This window comes from Amphiura filiformis, chromosome 9, assembly GCF_039555335.1.
Source record: "Amphiura filiformis chromosome 9, Afil_fr2py, whole genome shotgun sequence".
NCBI classification, from domain to species: Eukaryota; Metazoa; Echinodermata; class Ophiuroidea; order Amphilepidida; family Amphiuridae; genus Amphiura; species Amphiura filiformis.
Window position 1 is genome coordinate 41,716,865 of NC_092636.1, and position 23,100 is coordinate 41,739,964.

General features: G+C 36.4%; 1 protein-coding gene and 1 long non-coding RNA gene across 4 annotated transcripts in view; both read right to left on the bottom strand.

Annotated features, from left to right (window-relative positions):
- Positions 1-89: 89 nt before the first annotated feature.
- LOC140161005 (transmembrane protein 33-like) overlaps positions 90-23,100 on the bottom strand; it is a 23,405-nt gene continuing 394 nt past the window's right edge. The window contains exons 1-8 of one of the 3 annotated variants that reach the window (XM_072184378.1): positions 11,717-11,802; positions 6,913-7,066; positions 5,567-5,661; positions 4,884-5,071; positions 3,915-3,982; positions 3,170-3,303; positions 1,860-1,943; positions 90-1,347 (exon numbers count right to left, since the gene is read on the bottom strand). In XM_072184378.1, coding sequence (XP_072040479.1) covers positions 1,191-1,347; positions 1,860-1,943; positions 3,170-3,303; positions 3,915-3,982; positions 4,884-5,071; positions 5,567-5,661; positions 6,913-7,035 — 849 coding nt within the window. In that variant the 5' untranslated portion in view covers positions 7,036-7,066; positions 11,717-11,802 and the 3' untranslated portion in view covers positions 90-1,190. Of the gene's footprint in view, positions 1,348-1,859; positions 1,944-3,169; positions 3,304-3,914; positions 3,983-4,883; positions 5,072-5,566; positions 5,662-6,912; positions 7,067-11,596; positions 11,618-11,716; positions 11,803-23,100 lie in introns of those variants that run through there. The other 2 variants (XM_072184379.1, XM_072184377.1) reach the window with 2 other exon arrangements.
- LOC140160331 (uncharacterized) lies at positions 20,266-22,800 on the bottom strand. The gene is made up of 4 exons (XR_011859958.1): positions 22,558-22,800; positions 21,825-21,890; positions 21,034-21,103; positions 20,266-20,378 (listed from the first exon to the last, which is right to left on the bottom strand). It is a non-coding gene; the product is annotated as an uncharacterized lncRNA (long non-coding RNA).

Below are 23,100 nucleotides of genomic sequence, written 5' to 3' on the forward strand. Positions count from 1 at the left end.
TCAATGAACTGTGCCACTGGGTACGAGACATTTTGGCTTGTAATGAATACTGTAAATAGTGGAAATTTTCACTTAACATTTATTTTTTCTCGCTTTTCACGCCAACACAGCTAGCGTGAGAAATAAAAAACACACAGATATCTTCGTTTACAAACAGCTTTTAGGTCTATGTAAGAAAACTCAAAAATTGGGAATTTACAAACAAGCAAATAAGTCCAAAATCGGTAAAGCGTGAAAAATTACACACACAAAAATGACCACTTTTACAGTATTTGAAACTAGTGCTTGTATTCTTTTGACCTTCAGTGAAACTGTACTTGCACAAGCTTGTGGTTGGTGATATGATACTTTCACAATACTAAAGCTATCTATCTATCTACTGATATTATAACTACTATTTCTTCTATCAAGAACAAAGCCAGATTCTTCACAGCATACCATCGGATTGATGCTTCAGTGCGCATAAAATGACTGCCCTTGAGGGTGACGAATCAATGGGCTATATCCAGTTAAAATCCATTACACTCAAGCTATGGAAGACATGATCTTAATCTCCCACACAGGGGGTCTAGATTTCAAATGGAGGCATCCATTCAAGTAGTCCCATTTGAAATTCACACTCTTTGTGTGGGAGAGTAAGGTCATGTCTTCCATAGGGGGTGCATGGATTTTAACTTGAAATAACCCAATAACCATAATCTGTATAATCTCTCTCTTGGGCATGAAGAATGCAAATGCTTTGTCATTACTAAGGTTTGTTCGGTTTATAATAGGCAAAAAAATTAAAATTCATAACATCGTGTATTGATATAGAATGGCATGAACATGGTTGGGTGCAACATTTCTAGTTGCGCACTGCGTTACTGGTGCACACTTTAGGCAAATTTAGGCAAGCGTAAGTTGGGACTTTATTGACGTGCACAGTAACAAAAACTGAATAATTTTCCCCTATTTTAAGCTGAACACACTTTATGCACTTGCATACATCTTGCATTGAACTAAACAATTGATTCTTGAAATCTAAATCACTGCTTACCATACCCTGGTACCACAAACACATATAAATAAGGTACCACATGGAGTATGACTTCAAGTGTACTATGCAGTGTCTGGTAGAACACCTCAGCTATACTGTTACAAGCAACACCTTTGCTAGAAGAAACTGGCTGTGTAAAGCTAAAGCTCCCTCATCATTGAGCGGGTTGCTGCGGTGGTTGTTGTGCGATTTGTGGGGCGAATCTTGACAACATTGTGATGCATTTGGTGAGGAAATTTTTGATGAATGCCGGCGTTGTTTCCTTCTGGCAGTAATTCTCAGTTACAATTCGCATTTCGTGAAATATTTGCCTGCAAAAATAAAACAATACAATAAATGTGATGTTAGCTTTTAATATCAAGCCATTTTCTTTGATTTCTTACTCTAACAAAAATACTACTCATTTTCAAATCCTTATCTTTACCATTAAAGGTAGGTGACCCAATTAACAGCCTCATCCCCCATCAGATAAAAGCTCATATTTTTCTCATAATCCCAATGTATGACATTTCAACCTGAAGTATGTTTTGTTTAGACACATAGATGCAAGTAGGTAACTGCTAAACTTCCAGACTGCCAGAAATGGCGGAAATGTAAAAAAAAACAATCAAAATACTTTCTGGATTTCAAGGGACACCATCTCATCAATTTTTCAATGGACTGTTATTAAATTGTAACTACCGCTGGAGGACACATGCCTCTGCCTCCTACAACACTACGCGACTGATCCAGAATAAACCATTTCTATCAATTTTTACATTTCTCAGATGCACAAGTATCTACACTGTTTGATAAATTGTGATGACATATTTGTATGACTTACTTGCAATAGGGATTTCTCCTTGATGCATACCGAAAAGTAAGGAATCTAAAATACATAAATGGCACCAACAAGCTTACTCTGCCCCTGTAGTACAAAACAAAACAAAATGCACATAAAACAAATCTCCACTTGATATCATCTCTAGAGATAGACTGAGTTGGTCCATAGGTCCGTATGCACAAAACAAGTTAGACCAGGTCTAACTCTAGATTAGACCTTATTCTACATTATTGTAGATCCTGTTAAGGGCAAATACATGTAGCTTAATATTAGATGGCTGCAGCTAGAAGTAAACAAGGAAAAGAAAAGAGTATAAGAATCCCTTCCTAATTTGAACTTCCATGGCTATATCAGGTCTAACGTTAGACCTAGTCTAACTTGTTTGGTGCATATGAACCTTAGAGTTTGATTAAAAGTGTTTTCCCTTATGTTGGCAAAGCACAGATTTAGCCATGTGTGAAAAACTAGTGGGGAGCTTTATTTATAGTTTGATCAGCTCATAGTCGGCCGGAATTGTTAGGCTTTTACCACTAAGCCACAAAGTAGACTTACGTTAAGAGTGATATAGTTGACCTGTCTGGTCTATATTGTGTGTGTTCAAGAAAATAAACAACGTATAGGACTTACATGAATGATTTGTGGTGCTTCTGGTGAGATGTTACAAGACAATTGTTGAAATACAAAATATAAATATTAATCCATGATGTGCCACCAATTACGAGCTGATCAAACTATAGTATTAATTAGTCACTAATGTTCCTATATTTAATTCTCAACATGTACATTAGACAGCATGACTGCATCTTACATATGTACAACATCATAAACTATGCACAACTCGAACAAATTAAACCAATCACGCTATGCAATATAGCTCCATAAAATGCAGGTGGTGGTCACCGTGCATTCTCTAAATTCAGTAAATTTTCATTGTCAACCGTGTAATTGAATGGGATTATTTTGAAATTTCAAAATGCTTGAAATATCACAAACAAATAGGCCTATGTTAATAAATAATATAAATACAAGTTAAAACCGCTGGGGTTCGATAATGAACCCCACAAAACTAACCGAAAGTATATGGAAAATGCCATACGGCCGGGCGGTTTCACAAGTTGCCGGCTCGATCATGCCTCTAGCCGCCTGATAAAATGTGAAAAATAGCAATTTCTTTTGGTTCTTTAAAATGTTTCGCTTCAAAATAAAATACTCAGCCCCTATTCTAATAGGCAAAGCTTTATCAAACTTAACTCTGACACACAATCATGACTTAGTTGGATAAAACTGTAGCCCTGGTGGTGGTTACTTACGTAAACATCATGAAGATAATACAAGGCATAATGAAGATTTCATCCAGGGCAATAAATCTCAGGATTTGTACTTGGCTACTTATCAACTTGTCTGTTAGCTTTCTCACAGGCATCAGAGCAGTAGGACCCAACAACTGTAAAGGGAAAAAAAGGAGAATTTCATTAATGGAGTATTTTGTGATCCTAGAATCCTCTTTTTATGACATTTTTCAATAGATATCTACAAAAAAGCTTATTCCCAAAATTTCAGTAGATTCTGGTTTTACGTTTGCATGTTATTATGTGTATTCGCCAGCAAAGTGTTACGTGTAATCCGATTATCACCATGTCAACTGGATCACGCTTTTGAGTTCTACACCACGATCGAAATCATCGCAACACAAAGTCTATGGCATGTACTATCAATTCCAAAAGGTGTGTGATCCAGTTACCAGGGAGTTAATTCCAAAAGGTGCGTAATCCAGTAACCAGGGAGTTACGTAACCTCTTCGCTGGTGAATTACACTGCTCCATATGCCACTGTGTTGGATTATGTTCTGGTATATGAAAACGTAATTCAAATTTGGTGATATTTTTGGCAAACAAATTTATCTGCAAGAATTTTTTTATGTACACGGTGTTACTAGTCTCATTTTTTGCCAATTATAAACCAAACAAACTATAGAATAACATTGCAAACTTTAGTGCTATATCATCATACATCTTTTGTTACAAACTTATTAGAAGATCTTACAAAGCTACTTACATTAATTAATTTTCTGGTAAATGATACTGAATGAAGAATTGCAAATAAGAATACTGGTGTGAGTGCCACTGTTGAAAAAAGGTCAAGGAAAACAATGAGGAAAACTCTGAGATGGAAAATGGGCTATTCCAGTTTATATCCATACAAGTCACTCCCATTTGAAATCTACACCCCTGTGTGGGAGATTAAGGTCATGTCTTCCATAGGGGTGTATGGATTTCAACTGGAAAAGTTGAAATTTAGGAAGTAGGATCCTCACCGGGCCGATCAATTTGCATCATAAAATCTCTGGCGTCACATTGGTGGATAAGTATACAGATGTAACATCATGTAGGCTTACATATGACAATGTTATTATCGTTTGTTGCCATAAAATTGCATTACCACAATCAGGATAATGATCTGAGTCCAAGTCGGTACTCTTTGGTTCTACCTCTTTGGTGTCAGCATGTTCTCAGATTGTAAAAGTCTAGGGTTTGTGCCAGCACTTGCTAATTTTATTTTCCTCAACATTAAATTATAACAAATAGGTTAAACTTTTCTTTGTTACTACGGTTCTATTCACTTGTCTCTTACAACATTCAATTGATCCCCAAAGTGCTTTGCTATGGCTCAGGATGCGTAACTCTATTACCAACTGTTTGAAATTTTTATTAAGTCATTTAAAATCCACACTCCCTCTGTGGAAGATTTTGGAAATATCTTCAGCAGATGGAATATGAATTTCAAATGGAATGATCACATTAGGCAGCTCCATTTGAAACTCATCCTCCCTCTATGGAAGATTCATGTTGAGTCTACCTCAGAGGGTGTATGAAACTTAAATAGAGCTGCCTAATGTGTTAATTCCATTTGATATTCATACTCCCTCTGTGGTAGATATTTCCAAATTCTTCCACAGGGGGAATGTGGATTTTACATAGAATAGCTGTTATGAAACAAACTCCTTATACAAAATACAAAGGATACACGTAATGGGGTAACTATTAGCAAAGATGAGCGAGTAGAGTAGATTATGACAGCTGTCCTCCAATAGTAACAGCCCCAGGTATTCTCTGTTGAATTGAAACTGTGGCAATCTCTGGTGCAGGCGTAGGGCACTCACTAAACCATTGCAGATCAATGCTCGCTGGTATGAACCCATGGCGGCTTGAGGTCTGTACAGGAAAGAGATATGAAATGATAGCATTTACCTTAAATACAAAAACACTAAGACCCAGTACCTATGCAGGAGCGACGTCGGGGACTGGGGGAGGCAAATGGCCTCCAGTGAAAACTCTTGCCCTCAGTAAAAACCCAAAATTATGAAAAATGTCACTTTTTGCACCAATTTTGCGCAAAATTTGTCGATTTTGCCCCTCTGAAATTCACTTTTCCCCCCAATACCCCCTGGTGCCGCCACTGCATACTTGCAAAGTTATGAACTTTTTATGTGTTCATTTTCATACGTTTTGTACTTTTGCTCCTTATTTTTGAGCAAATTTTGAATGACTTTCTCTCGAACCAAGCTATTTTATCATATTAGAAATATAAAGAACACAAGTAGCAGAGACCTTGATTCATGCATAAATTATACACACAGAAGGAAAACCATATTGCAATATTGGCAAAAGCCTGGGGGATAAAAAGAAACATGAAAATGCTCTACTTACCCGTATATTGGAATGATGTACAAGAAACTACACACTATTATAAAGACCCTTGCAACCCACAATCCAGCGTCTATCTTGTTGTTGCCGATGTGTTCCTATCAGTCAATAAAAACAAATTAGTATGTAAAATATCAAATATGAAAATTATTATACTTAGTTCTCTGGGGTAATAGGATGAACAAATTTTAATCTTTCCCCAGAGTAGGCCAGTGCACATAAACATTGAAAAAAACCCCAGTGCATCTGGCCGGATTCGAACCAGCAACCTTTTTATTACCAGCACAACGCTCTAACCAACTGAGCTAAAGAGGCATGTTGGAGAAAAGCGGAAGATATAAATCTATAGGTATTAGGTTCGAATGATGTTCGTTGCATTCCTAGCGGAAGGTATAATGTTAACTGCTTTGCATAGAAAGTATTCATGTTGGCAATAATAATTTGTGTTGACGTCTCTTGAAATGACTTGTCTAAGCAGTGATGTAGCTAGGGGTTGTGGCGCTTAGGGAAAGGATACAGAATGGTACCCCAAACTGGTAAAAAAATATTTCTTGCCGACTGAAATTGTTAATTTGTTGACCCCAATTTTTTTTTTTTGCCCAGTGCACTTGTTAATCATGTAGCGCTATTGTCAATTCATTTTAAGTCGCTGGTAACCAGTATTTCAAAAAAGGGTGTAGCTTTGAATTTTTATTCAACATCTATGCTGACCAACAAATCGTTCTACGGTTTCATGATTTAAATTACTATATAGGCCTATGGCCCGAGATTGCCGAGAAGGCATTGAGGCAAACAGCATGCATGTGAAATGTTCCAAAGGTTGATGATCGAGAATGAAAAGAACAGATTAACTTTATCATGTTTGTCTCCCTATGCATGAGTGCGTATATTTATAGCCTTTACAATATTTTCTTATGTTCTTGGTTAGGTATGGGGTATTATTAAAATAAAAAATAGTTATATTGAATGAAATAAAATCCTAGCACAAATATTGTCTTCATTCAATTGTGCTCTCTTTAAAGCAAGCAGAAATAGCTTGTCAACTTTCAACATGGGAACACGTTATGAAGTATCTATAATTAGTGAAAAGATGTAGCTCAGCGGCCGGCCAACAAAAAGAAATTGTCTATAGTAGGCCCTATACGAGAAACAAGATTTTCTCTCTGAATTGGCCTATTTTTACGTGTAAGAAAATCAATCGCATTATCGTGTTCATTCTAGCGTAAGTATGGGCCCTATTTGACTCATTGGAACGTTGGAAAGGACCCCCAGCGACTGTCAAGGTAAAATGAATCAAGTATAACTGTGGCCCAGGGAACTGATAATTACATGACCAGTACAGGACTTACCATCATAGCACCCCAATTATAGCCACCACCACCACCCGCTGGTGGTGTTGTCCTACTGCCTCTATCTTGCTGTTCATCACCATCTACCAGTTCATTCTCATCTACCTCCTCTATGACTGGCATCGTAATAATTCACACTACACAATTTGATGATCTGCAATGGATGACAAAGAAATGTCAAATCTGTAAACGACAGAGTTTCAGAGAATAACTAAAACATGACAGCAAAAATACAAAATTCTAAACTATCATACAATGTCAGCTTATTGACAATAATCACAGAGTACTACAGAGAGCGTACCACCAGTCAAAGTCTCCGCATCACCCGATAATGAGGGCCAATGTTCTATGAAATGCGACAGGCGAGACTGCTACGCAATTACCGAGTATTTTCATGGTCTGTCGCGTAATCGCGAAAGCACACAACGCTCTATCGCGTCTACGCAAAAGCTTCGGAGCTGGTATTACCGGTTTTGCATAAAGCTCTATTACGAGCATGAATTTTGGAACAAAATAAAGCTTGTCCGAAAGAATAAAAGGTACCGTAACCTTCCTTCCTTCCAATACTGTGCAGCTCTCATTTGGTCGAGAATAAATGCACAACGACAGTATATTCTTTTCTGGACACATCACACTTCATGTGTGATGTGTCCTGCTATTCGCCAAACTCAGATATGCAGTTGAAGTACTTTGAGGATGGCCCGTTACATTTTTAGCTTCCTGAGAACACCTTTGTACTTAACTTACGAAACCACAAACTCACTAACTTCAACTTGCACTATTCATAACATAAAAAAACCCATATATTAATTATTGCCGATCCTGCAGAATAACTTACATACCGTATTTCGTCAAATAGTCGCCCCCCTCAAATAAACGCCCCCACCACTTTTTTTCAACCAAGATGTTTCAAAAATTTCGATATTTCCATGCTATCTTGTGTAGTAAGCCTACCAAGTTGCTCACATGGTTGATAATAGCAGCAATAAATGGCGAAAATCTGCACTGAGATCTGAAACACGGAAGTGAACCAAAAGTCGGTGTCAAACATGATGCACTCATGGTCCATGGCAAGCCCGATTTGACCTTTGTGGCATTAAACCCAGTTAACAGGAAATTAATCCAGTAAATCGATTCAGTAAAGCAAATAAGCTCATGCATTCGATCACTAACGGCAACCAGCTTCGGTCGATTACCCCAGCTGCAGCGTGTGTAAACTCTAATTTGCATAGAGGCTGTACGTGAAATTATTGATTGGCTCCAAACAAAGGATTTGAACCGTGCACGTAATCATGGCGCAGTGCAGTCCATTCAATCAAATATTGTCATCAACCTATTTGATCGCAGTGCATTGTTGTGTGTGTGAGACGAACTGTCGCGGTTGATTGCAATCAAACAAACGATGTCTTATGTATTTACTTTGTTCCGTGATGAAAATCGTGATGTTTTATTTAATCACTCTCGAAAAATGTATTTCTTTTGTAGGCCTATTACTTTGTTTTGTGATGAAAATTGTGATGTTTTATTTTATCACGCTTTAAGGGGGTACTACACCCCTGGCCAATTTTGTGCCTATTTTTGCATTTTTCTCAAAAATTATAGCGCATTGGTGAAAAGTAAGATATGTATATTATAGGGGCAAGGACTACAACTACTGCACTGAAAATTCAGCAACCCAAGGCAAGTAGTTATTGATTTATTGATCAAATATTGGTTTTCCCTCATTTTTGACTGTAACTCCACAACTGTTGTCTGTGCTGAAATAAAATTTCTAGTGCAGTAGTTGTAGTCCTTGCCCCTTGATATATACATATCTTACTTGTCACCAATGCGCTATAATTTTTGAGAAAAAGGCAAAAATAGGCACAAAATTGGGCAGGGGTGTAGTACCCCCTTAAAACAAACGATTTCTCATGTATTACTTTGTTTCGTGATGACAATTTTGATATTTTATTTCATCACTCACGAAAAATTGATTTCCTATGTATTACTTTGTTTCGTGATGAAAATCGTGATGTTTTATTTAATCACTCTCGAAAAATGTATTTCTTTTGTAGGCCTATTACTTTGTTTTGTGATGAAAATGTTTTATTTCATCACTCACGAAAAATTGATTTCTTATGTATTACTTCTAGTGTTTCGTGATGAAAACCGTGATGTTTTATTTCATCATCACGCTCTAAAACAAACGATTTCTTATGCATTATATTTGTTTTGTGATAATTATAGTTAGGCCTACATGCATTTCAAGAAAAAAATCTTATTAAAACGGTAGGCCCTATGTTGTTTAGAAAAAATGTAGAAAGTGATGATGATGATGATGTCGATGATGATGATGATGATGATAATGATGATGTCTCCAAAAGTGTCCTGCTTTTTTTCTTGCCCTAAATCGTATGCGATATCTATTAATAAGGCACTTCAATAATCAATAATCAGTCCCGTGACGGCCTCCACTAACTAGCTACTAACTTGGGTTTATGGGCGCTGATATTTCATGTTCACTGTCACTTATTTATCAGAAAAGTGCGACCCTTTGTCAATCACCTACAGTACCCAATTTCGGCATAGTATATATAAGAAACTCATCATGATGATTGCCAGAGAATAGTTTAAATGTAGCTTGTACCGTTTTTTTGTGGCATCCTTCAGAAGTGAGCGGTCCGATACCAATATTTTCGGTCAAATCTCCATTCAATTAACACGGGAGTTGGCTAGCTATGCCTTGCCCTCACTCATATTTCACAAAAGTGCGACTATTTCTGAACATCTAACCTGGCTGTAATTTTAGGTCATGTTAGAGAAATATATTTGCTAGAAGTTTGGAGAATAAGTTAAATATTGGCTGGTTATTTTTCACACAGTGACGTTAACTAGGCAAGTGCACATTCTTCCAACATACATCATTTGTAGAGGTCACGCTGGCGTCAATGGTGAGAGCACTGTGTATTGTGTATAGGAAAACGGACAGTAACTGCAGTATGATGTTCATAGTTCGTCATTTTAGCGTGACTTTTAAGCTTACCTAATGATTTTAACGGGAATTGTCGTGCTAAAAATGACCTCTAATAAACGCCCCTCTTGGGAAAATGTAACGCCCCCGGGGGCGTTTATTTGACGAAATACGGTATTGTCAATTTCATGGAATCCCGTTGCTGAGAATCGACAATTCCATAGAAAAACGTCAGACATGCTTCATAAATCACAGCTGTTACGCCGACTTTATACCACTCGCTCGTTTTTACAGAAAAGCGAAGCAGCATGGCACCGCAGTGCACCAGGACGTGCCGTGTGCAAAATTTCTAACAGGCGCCTTAACCCGTTTTGTGATTGGTTCATTGTTGTATATTAACCATTTATTGCGGTCGTGAAGCCAATCAATGAACGCGACAGCCTTCATGGGTAATGTAGATCCGACCACGAAAAGCGAAACTTTACGTCTAACCTGATTGGTTAAAAAAAACTACTTGGACCAGTCAGCGTGCTCAGTTCTTAACAGCCACGTGCAGGTGATTTCCATGTGGTGTTTCAGCGATGGAGTATACATAAAATTCAGCTTGACAACTCATCTTGCAGGTGCAAGGACAATACACGGAGACAATCACTGACTGACACTACAACAATGAATCTAATGGCTTGTTTATGACATGCATCGGGTGGATTTTACAATTGAGGTAAGATTTTCGGCTTGTCCCGGCGTGAATATTCTCATTTTTCTTCATCAAAAATGCTAGCGATGACCAGTTTTTTGCTGACAATTTGATAATCAAGATACTTTCATACGTCATAGGGTAGAAAGGATAGCTGTACAATGGTCCAAAATATACATTTTGATATAGGCCTAAAATTATCTGCACAAAATCTTTGGTCCATACATTGGCAATAAAGGCTCGGGATGTTATTTATCCCGGGGGTGTCACTCCCATTGTGGCCTGTACACCATCCGCGATAATCAACTTTTGAAAAGCACCCTAAACAAGGATTTAACCCTTGGCTAAAACGACACCCTAAAACAGGGATTTTATTCCTTGCATCAAATGTCATACCCTAAATTTCATTTCCGCATATTAGCAATTGCAATTTAGCTACCCTTTTTTCCAATATTTCATGTTTTTGACACAAACACGATACGCGCGTATCGTGCCTACCCACGAAAAACTACCCTTTTTACGCGTTTTCATTATCACGGATCATGGGATGGTGTACAGACCACAATGTCAATGGGAGTGACCCTTCGGCCGGGATATGTATACAACGACAATGCTTGTTTGTACAGTTGTTAACAAGTTTAACCTTGATGAGAAAGTTTAATTCGATAAATTAGCAATTTTAATTTTATATAGCAAGGGTGGTCTAAAAGTCAGGATCACCGTTGACCTTGACCTATCTTTTTCTTTTAATTAATTTTCTATCGAACATGTCGAATGTAGGATAAATGTGTTAACCAAAACTAAAGCATAATAGGCAAAGGTTTGCTTTCATTCCTTTTGTACCTAGCAGAAATTAATAATCTCTTTAAAGATCTGAATTCACAACAAAATAGCCTTTGTCTGCCTTTTCATTCCAATCATGGACTACGTCATGACTGGTGAATTTTGCACCCAATCATGATTTTACACAAATTCATGAATTACAGTCATGATAAGCTTACATGTTTCATCAAATTGCCCGATTTTCAACAAACCTAAAACACAAAAGCCACGAGAATATGGTTGAATCGTATCAAATGAATCGCTCGTGGAAATTATGTGTGAAAAAAACAAGCGATATTTGAGAAATATGGATATAATTTATGATACATTACCGTAAAATTGAGTCCAACAAAATCACTTGTTTCTTCTATTCACGACACCGGTACAAAATATGCATAATTCATTTCATGACGTCATATATGCATATATTAATAGTGCTCGGTGATTTTTTTTGAGATTTGGTAGTTCACAGCCGGCAGCCTGGGGGTCTTCGAAAAATTTGTATGGGGTGTGCCACGCAGACTTTCGTATGCTGACTTTCTCTATACCTACTTTTTGCTGTTTTTGCTACCCATCAGTATACCAATTTTCAAGAAAAAGCACCCAAAAAGCACCCAAATTTACCATAATTGGGCGTTTTAAGTGCAATTTTTCCAAAATGCACCCAATTGGGCGCATTGGTCTCCCGGGATTGGTCTCCGCTGAAAACCCACCCATCGATATACCAAAATCGCTGAAAAGATACCCCAAAACCGTGGCACATCCCTCGTATACCAGGGAGAACCCTCCGGGGTTCACAGCATCTTGTAGTGAGCTTTGGCAAAAATTGCATTGATCATTTCATAGCGAGTGTGTAGAAGAATTAAAATATCACAGATATACTTTTGTAGGTCCTGTGGTTCTTGAGTTATGTTGTAAAGAGGGCTGAAACAACAACACTTTTGTAAAACTTACATAACTCATAAATCAAGCAAGTTTTCAAAGTATATGATTTGTAGAAAAGTAGAATGAACTTTTCCAGAACATCAAAGTGTTATTTTACAATAATATATTGATTGAGATTATGAAAGTCAATATTTTGGCTGCAAGTCGACCAACAATTCTACCCTTAAAGATGGAATAAATCATTTTTTCTAACCTGATTTTTTGGCATATTTATAATGTTTCCACTGAATCCCACATGTCCTAACTTGCACATATATAGTATCAGCCAAAGTTGTTGTGCTTTAGACCAAAAAGGCAGGGGCTTAGCCAGCTTTCTTGGTCGGGGTGGGGTAAAATAAAATTTCAGGGGCACAGCTGGAAAAAATAGTTGCATCATGCAATACATATACTGGATTTGTTTTTTAGAGAGACTGTTAATGTTTTCAAGCTTCCAAACAAGGCTTTTGGACGATGTGCGCACTATTGAATTTGACACTATTTTTGCCCACGATCAAAACGAAAATGGATTTAGGGACTGTTCACAAACACTTGTTAGCTGGGGCTGATGCAAAAAAAAATTCATCGGCAATTTTTTTCGGCCCCCCCCCCCCTTTACAGACCTCAAAAATTTCAGGGCCCCCCTTTTTGACATGAAAATTATGTATGGGTCAACCTCATATGCATAGAAAAGCATATAAATTCAATTTTTCCAAGAAAATTTGTGGTCATTTTCTTTAGGGCCCCCTTAGGAGGGTCAAAATTTTCAGCGCCCCCTTTTTGCATCAGGCCCCCAACAAGTGTTTGTGAACGGTCCCTAGTGGTCTTTTTAAAATGAAACTTCGCAAAATGTAATACATAGGGTCTTTTGTAGCTTTTTATACCTCCACCGGAGGTATTATATTATGTTTCCTGGTTGTCCATCTGTCTGTCCGAGCTTGCCAGTGCAATTTCTCGGAACTGGTAAGGCGTATAGTAATGCAATTTGGTGGAGGGGTGGCAATTGGCAGACTCCAAATTTTAGCAAGTTTTCGTTGCAAAATATGGTAATTAAGTACCTAATTTGCATAATTTATGCATATCAAGCAAAATAACCTTGTGCACAGATTATCTGGAGACTGTATGAGTTAGTGATGAAACTTGGCGGGGAGTAGCACAGCCAGAGGTTCTGACCTGATTTGCTTTTCAGCGCAAAATTTGCGTAATCGCAAGGTCATTTGGGGTCATCCCGGGTCAAATCGCCATATATTGTTGCAGGTTCATGAAATTTGGTGGGAACACCTACTGTAGGAAGAAAAAAATGTTGAGGTCATCTTGGGGTCATCCAAGGTCAAATCGCCATAGATTGTTGCAGGTTCATAAAATTTTGTGGGGACGACCACTGAAACAAGGCAAAAATGTCAAGGTCATTTTGGGGTAATTCGGGGTCAAATCGCCATAGACTGCTGTAGGTTCATAAAATTTGGTGGGAACGGCTACCTTAGTGAGGCAAATAATGTGAAGGTCATTTTGGAGTGAAATTGCACCGGTTAAAATGACGGGCATCAAGGTGGAGGCATTGCGGCCGTCGTTTTGCGTCGAGAACCGCGAAATTCTAGTTGTGAATATAATGCATTGGCAAATTCATCAGAAATTGTGTTGGAAGATATGAAAATGGTATAATTGGTATTTTTTTAATGAAACTTAAAATGAGTCTTTTGGTGAATATAATAAATTTGTTGCCAAAAATATCCCATTTTATTATTTTATTATTTAAAAAACACAGTGTGCAATGTCTTTGCTTTGTCTTGTTAATGAAACCTTACAGGAGGATTGAAGCTACATGTAGAACATTTGAAAAACATGAAACGTCCATCAAAATTTAAACAATTGACCACATGTCCCAAAACATAAAGTATTAAGATTTCGCCATTTTATTTAGCAAAACAGTATATTTTTAATCCAACAAAATTAGTTTTGAATTTTATGGAACTGTATTATACACCCCAGTTAACCACTTCAGTTGCAATGCTTCACATGAATACATTTCTATAATATATTGTGCTAAATTAAGCTTTTTTAAACTTTCATGTATCATAAAAGCTTACTGAGTGAGTTTTCCTTTTACATTGAGACAATTCGCAAAGACAGTAATATCAGTATGCAACTTTTTTGGGTGTCTTTCAAATGTTCTTGTTTTTAAAATTAAATGTGGTGTATTCATAAAACTTTCTTAAAAAATTCATATGCAACTAAGATTTTTGGGTGCAGATCACCCTGTATTTGACAATGAGACATGGGACAAAAGAAGCGATATACAGCATGATTTATCTCAGAATCTTTAATATATTTCAGGTATATTTGATTAAAATGTCATTGCAGTAAAAAAAACTGAATGTCGACAAAATTTTCATATATCAAAATTTACACATTAATTAATATATCAAATATATATATATATTTATGTACAGTTTCAAATAATATATTACTACATCAAAAACATGTTCAAAGAAAACAGGATTATAAAAGCACAAATTAAAACAAATTTATAAAGAAATCAAAAAAGATAATAGTAGTGCACTGATAATAATAATAATAATAATAATAATGAAGATAATGATAAAAATAATCATTATTATCATTGTTATTATGACATGTATTATGATAATAATAATAATGATAATCATAATGATGATAATCATAATAATGATAATAAGGCCAAATAAAATTAAAAAAAACATGTATCTCGTCCACGCCCTCACCGATTTTTGGAGATTTTCGTTATTTTTCCTATTTGCATCCTTACTTTGTTTCTAAAATTGTTGTGATGAAAATACATGTTCAGAAGTTCTTGGTTATCAGAACACATTGCAAACACTTAATTTCTTCAAGCTAGGGGTAGGGCTTTGGGGAAATAAAAATATTAGGGGCCTCCCCGATTTTATGATGTGTTGAAAAACACTTGCACTTTGCAATTGCAATTTTGCAATTGCAATGAATGGTAAAAAAATAAATAAGGACCTCCCTCACCGATTTTTGAACAAGTGCGGACGATACGCGATATACATGTTTTTTTTACTTGGCCTAATAATAATAATAATAGTCTATAATAATAATACTAATAATGTGCTGCAAAATAATTAATGAGCCCTGGGAGGTAAAATTGTGAAAGGGAAAATATTTTGGCAAGCCAGGGGGAAGCAATTTTGGTACACATGTATAAAGGGGCACTGTACATTTAAATATGCACAATTTCCTGCTTGCTACACTTGTATTACATTAAAACAATTTTAAATGGTTTTAATGTAATACAAGTGTAGTGTAAATTGGGATTCAAAAAATTTGGGCATGTGCAAAGGGGTGAAAGATTGTTTGGCAGGCATTTTGGGTAACCAATTTTGGCAGGCTGGGGGCAAGCAACTTTAGGCACACCATTTGGAAATTTTACTTGGGGAAAGCTCATAATTATTGGACAGCCCCATATAATATATATGTATAATATCCGAGCAGCACTCGGATAATTAGAAAAGAACATTATAGTTCAGTTTAGTGTAAATTGCCACACATGACATGTGACACGATCTGACCAATCTGGACAGCGGCGGAAATTTTGAAATGGATATACAGGCAAATGAACAGGGAGCAAAAACATGATGGATACATAAAATAACCTAATATTACTGGATAGGTCAATTAGGCCTCAAACAAAAAATTGTTTGATTGGCGTAACCCGACCAAGCCTAAAATTAGGCCTGACCCTAGAGTTTCTTATTGCAAAAAACATTAATTAAACTTTTTTATTAAAAAAGGAAGAAAAAAGTTCCCAAGGCCTTTACCAAATGCAATTTACAGCTTTAAAAGTAAAAATAAATCCCGACCTACCTACCCTAAATTTTTTTTTATATTACGCCAATCAAACAATTTTTAGGCCTTATAGTGATAAAAGTTTAAACAATCGCCTCCTTTGGTCCGATTGGATCAGATAGTATCATTTGTATCTTAATTCAGATGAGTATTTAGCAAAACCGACTTTTTATCCATGTAAATTGACGTGTGTCCAACGCATACACTCTAACATCATGGTAGCTAGCGTTGTATTACAAACTTCATGAAAAGTCTCCTTTGGCCTAATGAACCAGATTAGTATCACACACAGAATGTATGTGATCTTGATTCGGATGAGTTTTTAGCAAAACTGCTTTTCTCACAATACTTGGACACATAATTTTGACAGGGGCGGATTTAGAGGGTGGCGCCCCCTCTCTAATTTTTCGAGCGGCGCCTGACTTTGTGTATCATTTGCAGAGCAGCGCCTGACTTTGTATGGGCGCCGAGCTGCAACGGCAGTGGCGGTGGCTCGGCGCCCCCTCTGAAATTCCTGGATCCGCCCCTGTTTGAATTTGATGTTGTTATATATGCATGTATATGTGACAAGCACAGCACAAGGTTGCCTGTAACACAATGTTTTTTGAATCCCCAAAATCCCATCCCTTTGATAAATTCCAAAAATAACATCCTTTTTACACTCTGATATCACATTTATAAAAGAGAATCCTAACCAGAACAAAACCAACCTATGAGAATGCACCTCAGCCAAAGAGGAGAGGAAAGAGAATCCTAAACCAGAACAAGACAAACCTATGAGAATGCATCTCAGCCAAAAAGGGAAGCAAAAAGGAAAGCACAGAACAGAACGCGATATCAGAATGCATTTACTCGACTATGAAATGTGCCAAAATGTTTTAAATATCCCAAATATAAAAAACATCTTAGGCCAAAAAAAAAAGTTTGTTTCCTGAGCGTGCGTATTACGTTTTTGATGGCTTATTTTGTGAATTAGAATTTGTTTTCACTTTTCAAAGAAAAAACCCCAGAAAAATCACAAAAATAATATAAAACAAAACTGGAGTAAACATTTACACATTAAACAATAAACGAGCATAGTGAAAAACTACTGGGGAAAACATCACACATCTTTTTAAATAGGCCTACTTTTTTCAATCTGCAGGTTGAAAGGGGATCATAAATATTCTTGAATATGATTCTTTTCGTGCGTGTCAGAGAGACCCACTGTAAATTCCCATTCCAATTTGCAGCAAAAAAAGGTATTTTTGTCATTTGAAGACATGGATTAAACACATTTCGCATTTGACTTTTTTGATCTGCTACAGGAAACAAACATGTATGCCCAAGGAGAAACAGTCAGCTGAAAAATCATGATAACATACCTACAAAACCACATCAGAGTTTAAATTATAACCATTAAAAGCCAGTGGCAAACACCAGGAGTTTTTTTTTTTGGGAGGTGCTGGCCCCTGCACTCTGAGGCATCCGCAGGTATTCATGCTTGTCGGTGAACTTTAAAAACACCCCCTTTTGCATCTCATTTCGCGAAGTTTTTAGGGGAAAAACACCCCTTTTTTTAGCGATTTCACGAATTATTTGCCCTTCGACAATACCCCTATTTTCCCTAAAACGCTAACAATATTTCTAATAATATAGGCCCTACCCTTTATTGGCAGAAACGCGTAGGCAAAAAAGCATTTTTGTCAATTTCGCGAACACGTGGTTTGACAAAACACCCCTTTTTGTGTGTTTCTGCAAATCGTGTTTCTTCATCTGAAAACACCCCTTATTTCGCAAAATTTTCAACTAGCATGAATACCCGCGGATGAACGGAGTGCGGGGCCTGGGGGTGGGGAAGGGGCAAAATCTAACTTTGCTCAGTCTTGTAATTTTGCATCTTTACTGGAGGCTGTGGGGAAGAATTCTTATAGGGGGGGCATTTGGTCCCCCATGGTGCCACCACTGGCCAAAATGATCAAAACAATTGAACATTAATCAATTATTACTAAGTAATCTCATCTTAGCTTCATGGAGGTCAAATTACTTTACAGCTCCAAGCATTTTTATTTACAACAAACGACAAAATTCAAATGCATGCAGTGTTTCTGTTTTAAAGGGCATTTCGTGATCCACAGCCTCATCCCCCACTTTTCTCAAAAAAAAAGTTGAGATTTTTATATCACTGGAAACCTCTGGCTACATAATGTTTATGTACAAAATATTTCTTGCAGATATTAAATTCGTTTAGCAAAGATATCGTGAATTTTCATTTCGTTCTGGTGCACCAGAACGAAATTACAACGCATTGTCTATGGAGCAGTGTAATACACATAATTATGCATAACTCGCGAACGCAAAATCGGAATCAACTGAAATTTTGGGAATAGGTTTTTTCGTGGGTATCTAATGAAAAATATAATTGGTGACATAATAAGTACTTTGTTTGTCTCTCTGAAGCATAAAATGGATTTTCACATAAACTTCTCAGCTGTTACATATATTGCATACTCTTTATTGTACTTTGCTGTACCGCATATGGAATTCTAATCTGGGGGAATACATGTAAAATTTACTTAGATAAACTGACCAAACTCCAAAAATGGGCAATAAGAACAATTTCTAATAGTCATTAGGCTCTTCACAATCAATTTTAGTTTACTGTTAAACTGCCCGCATTCAAAATTGAAAATTGCAAAATATTTAATTATTTATATTTTGCATTTTGTCCTTTAATATTGCTTTTAATGACTTTTACTTGCTACTTTCTAACATGAATCATATCAATAATAATGATGAATAAACAAACAGCATATAACTGCACCTTTTACTATGTGTAAAAGTAAGCATAGTAATAAAATAATTATAATGCCGGCTCCAGTCAAACGGGTTGATAATTGGTTGTGATAACCAATACTAAATAAAGAAAATAATAGATAATTAATAATTAAAATTCACCTCGTCCTATTTTTTAAAATCTTGAACAGTAAACTCGGAATCAATTGTGAAGGGCCTTATAGTAGTCATACCCAATGTACAAGAATTCATACATGAGCTACCTAATTCATTTAAAGAGTATGTTACAAAACTTTCTGATATCCATAACTACCAGACAAGACAAAAATAAAAGAGTTTTTTGTGACCATTCCATTCTATTGCCAATTTTGCTTTACTGAATAGAGTGAATGGCAAATGTGGGGAAAAATTTACCCCAAGTCCTGTGGCATCACAAGGATTTCTAAATGAATTGCCAATTTTATGCTTTACTGAATGGAGTGAATGACACCTGTGGGGGCAAATGCACCCCAAGTTAGCTATACCACCAACCCCGGTAGCATCACAATTTCGAGAAAAAGGGTTATTTTAAAATTATGTTCGCGAACATTTTTATGTTCGCGATATTTTAAAAATAGTGTTGATTTTGACGACGGTGTACTCGAAATTAAAAAATATGGTATATTTTTGTGAATCTGAAAATGTTGAAATCCCAAGAAATCTTAACATTTCTTGCTCAATTTACTCCTGGATTTTATGAAACTTTTGTGCCTTCCTAATATTCAGCAACTCATTCAGTTTGTTTTTTTGGTTTGTTTACACCGATTACATCACTAGGGATTTCCAGTTTGGCTGCCGTGTTCTTTGGTGTGTGTTCTTGAAATGTTAAAAAAGGGGTGCTTTTGTAAAAGTGTACTTGAAATGCAAAAAATAAGGGTAATTTTCAAGGCTATTTGTGTAAAATAGGGGAAGCAAATGCTGAAAATGTTCTTGAAACCGTGCAAAATAGGGGGTATTTTTGACTTTGGGAATGATCATGCGTTACGTCTTTGCTTAGGTAGTGACAACACTGGGTGGGGGCAATGCACCCAACCCTGGTAACATCACAAGGATTTCTATAAGAATTACCAATGTTATGATCTTACTCTAAAATAGTAAAAGTTAAAATAACAGGATCTTTCTTCTTCTCTTACTCTGCAATGCTGCAAACGAATCTAGCAGCACAAAGATTTGATTTGATTCAGTTGAGTTGCTTTCAATCCTTTCAGAGGCGTCGGTACTTAACTGCTCTTCTAACTGCTTCAATTGCGTGTTGAATTGTTTTTCAGAATTGATCCAATACGATACTGTTGTTTGGGGGAAACTTGTGTTGTTATGATAAAGGGTAAAGCCATCTGTTGGATGAATTATATCCTTAGGTTTTTTTATGATAGATCATAGAATCAGATGTCCAAGAAGCATCACAATACCAAATTACTGAAACATAAAGGATAGAAATTAAACAAGTTAAGCATGAGTTATTAACCCAAAGGTTGCATAATAATCAAAAATATATAAGACTTCTGAAACAAAATCCATTTTTGAAGAATGTTCTAAATTATTGTTCTTTTATTAATAGTGTTTAATAGAGGACATAAAGCAAACAAAATATTATTGACACATTTTAGGCAGCTTCAAATACCCCACCTCATTTTGTCCAGATTTGTGTCAAGTCAAGATGCAATTTGTTTTTCTGAGTGGTTAGTATACATGGCTCACCTCTACATGATAATACACTATCTTGGAATTTGGAATATCTTCATCGATTAATTAAACAAATAATTGATTGTTGATTGTTGATTGTTAATCGAATTGTTGGATGCTTAACTAATTTACTGGTTGGTCGATAATTACTGATAATTGATTAATATTGATTATAATGATTGATCAATTCTTTTAATGATTGATGTAATGATTTAATTATCAATTAGTTGATTGACAACAAATCAAATGAGTGGTTGGAATTATTATGATTGACGAGTATTTTCCTTCGATCAGGTATACTGTTCAAAATCTGTGAAGATGAGAGATCTACAGATATTCCGATCAAGATTATGCATTAGTATTGTTTATTACCTTGCATTACGCTTACCTTGTATTCATTCATTGATATCGGTGAACACCATATCCTCTATGCTTGCTTCACCATTTGCCTACATGACCTACAGGAAGGAAAAGTGGGTATGGGGGGTATTTAAGCTTTATTAATTGATTAATGATTATGGGCGGTGGGGTACGTGCCCTGGGTGCCACCATTGGGAGCGCCAAATCAGTGCCCCTGGATTCTTTACCCTTCAAGTGGTGAAAGTGAACATATCATTTTAGGACCGAAATTCAACTAGACTATAAACCAAATTAGTAGTATTTGTCTTGTCTTAAGAATTGAGGGTGCCACTCTATATTATTGCCCCAGGTGCCAAGTTACAGTGTTCTAAAAGTAAACAGGTCCATCTTGGTAATAGTATGGAGGCATTCTATTATACCATGTAACTATATACTTTATTGCAATATACACATTCTCTACAGCTCTTTTAGTGCATGATAAGTCACAATTAACATAACTTTAAGCAATTTAAAGCTATTTATCACTATAATGCGACTATTCAGCAATTTGGTTGATTTTGAGCAATTTACCATTTTCTATATTAAAGGCCTGAAACTGCTCAAATTTTGTGAGTCATATTGGTGAGGTATGTACATTGCACGCAGAATCCCATTTTTGAGTTGGTACATTTTAGATGCAAGCAAATTTTTTTTAAAGGTTCATAAGTCCTGCTACACCCCCTTCCCCCCAGAAATAATGGCTACATGCATTCAAAACTGGACAATACAATATTGCATCATTGACAAACAAACATCACATTTGCTATTAACTGTACTTACATAGATCAGTCGAAGTTGGAAATCTTGAATGTCTAAACTAAACCATCTCAACATCAATCAAGGCATCTGCAAAACACAACAAAAAATGAAAGAGCTTACATTCTAAATAATAGCATCTCACTTACCCACCAGTCACCAAGCACACAAAATACAGACAACACAAAACCCTAAAGAAGAACAAAGAGACACAGCACACAGAACAGAACATTGTACGTGGCGTAGCATCATAGGGCACGTGCCCCCCAATCGTTCTGAAATTTTTAAAAATCCAAAAAAAATTGCCAAAAAATGGCTTGTGCCCCCCATCAGACCTGGTGCCCCCCCAAATCATGGTCGGTGCCCCCCCCCCCCCATGTGATGACCCACGCTATGCCACTGGCAATAGGTATAATATGATGCAAAGTAATGATACATTACAATGTTACTTTTGTCTTCAATCCATTTTGATAGCATTAGACAACTTAAAAAAAAAAACGTTTTGGGAGATTTTTTGGGTGAAATGTAAAATCAGCAGTTTTGGGGGTTTGGGGAAAACATATTGATTTTGAAAATATTAGCAAATTTGTAGGGTTGTGGTGACATTTTAATAGTTTCAAGAAAATTTGGGGTTTTTTTTTTGTTGCCTTTGATATAATTTTGGTTTCTCTCACCAAAATATAAGGCAAAGTAATACTCGTAAATTTTAGCTAATCCAGGAAGAGTTAGCATTCAATGACATGTAATAGGTACCAACCTGCAGGATAATGAATAACTGTCCATCCCATCCTTTTCTGGCCTGTGTGCATCTATCTATCGATTGGCTGTGAAGCACAGCGCTGGACACAATTTATCTCCAGTGTGTTCTATCCCTGACCTTCTTCCGATACAGCAGGCGTTGCCGAACTCTTTTACAATGGCTTTGGGTGGCTGTGTCCGTCTGTACAGCTCATCACTGTTGGGTACTTGTTTAATGCCATGGATGTTACGTATGAAGTTGGTAAGGAGGCTGTTCAGTGGTTAGCAACAGCATCACAATCTGAAAGAATAAAATCACTTACAAAACCACAAAAAAGTGTCAATAAAAGTAAATAGAATGCAACGAAAGCATGTCGTTCTGAAATACAAAGCATACTAGAGAAATGTTAATACAATCACGCTATCTATCTCACCATATCTATTTTATACAAGCTTATACATTTATCTCGCATATTTATCTCGCCATATTTTATATGACTATATAATACATTTTAGGTTGCCAACAAGCATATCTATCTCACCATATCTATGACTATATTAT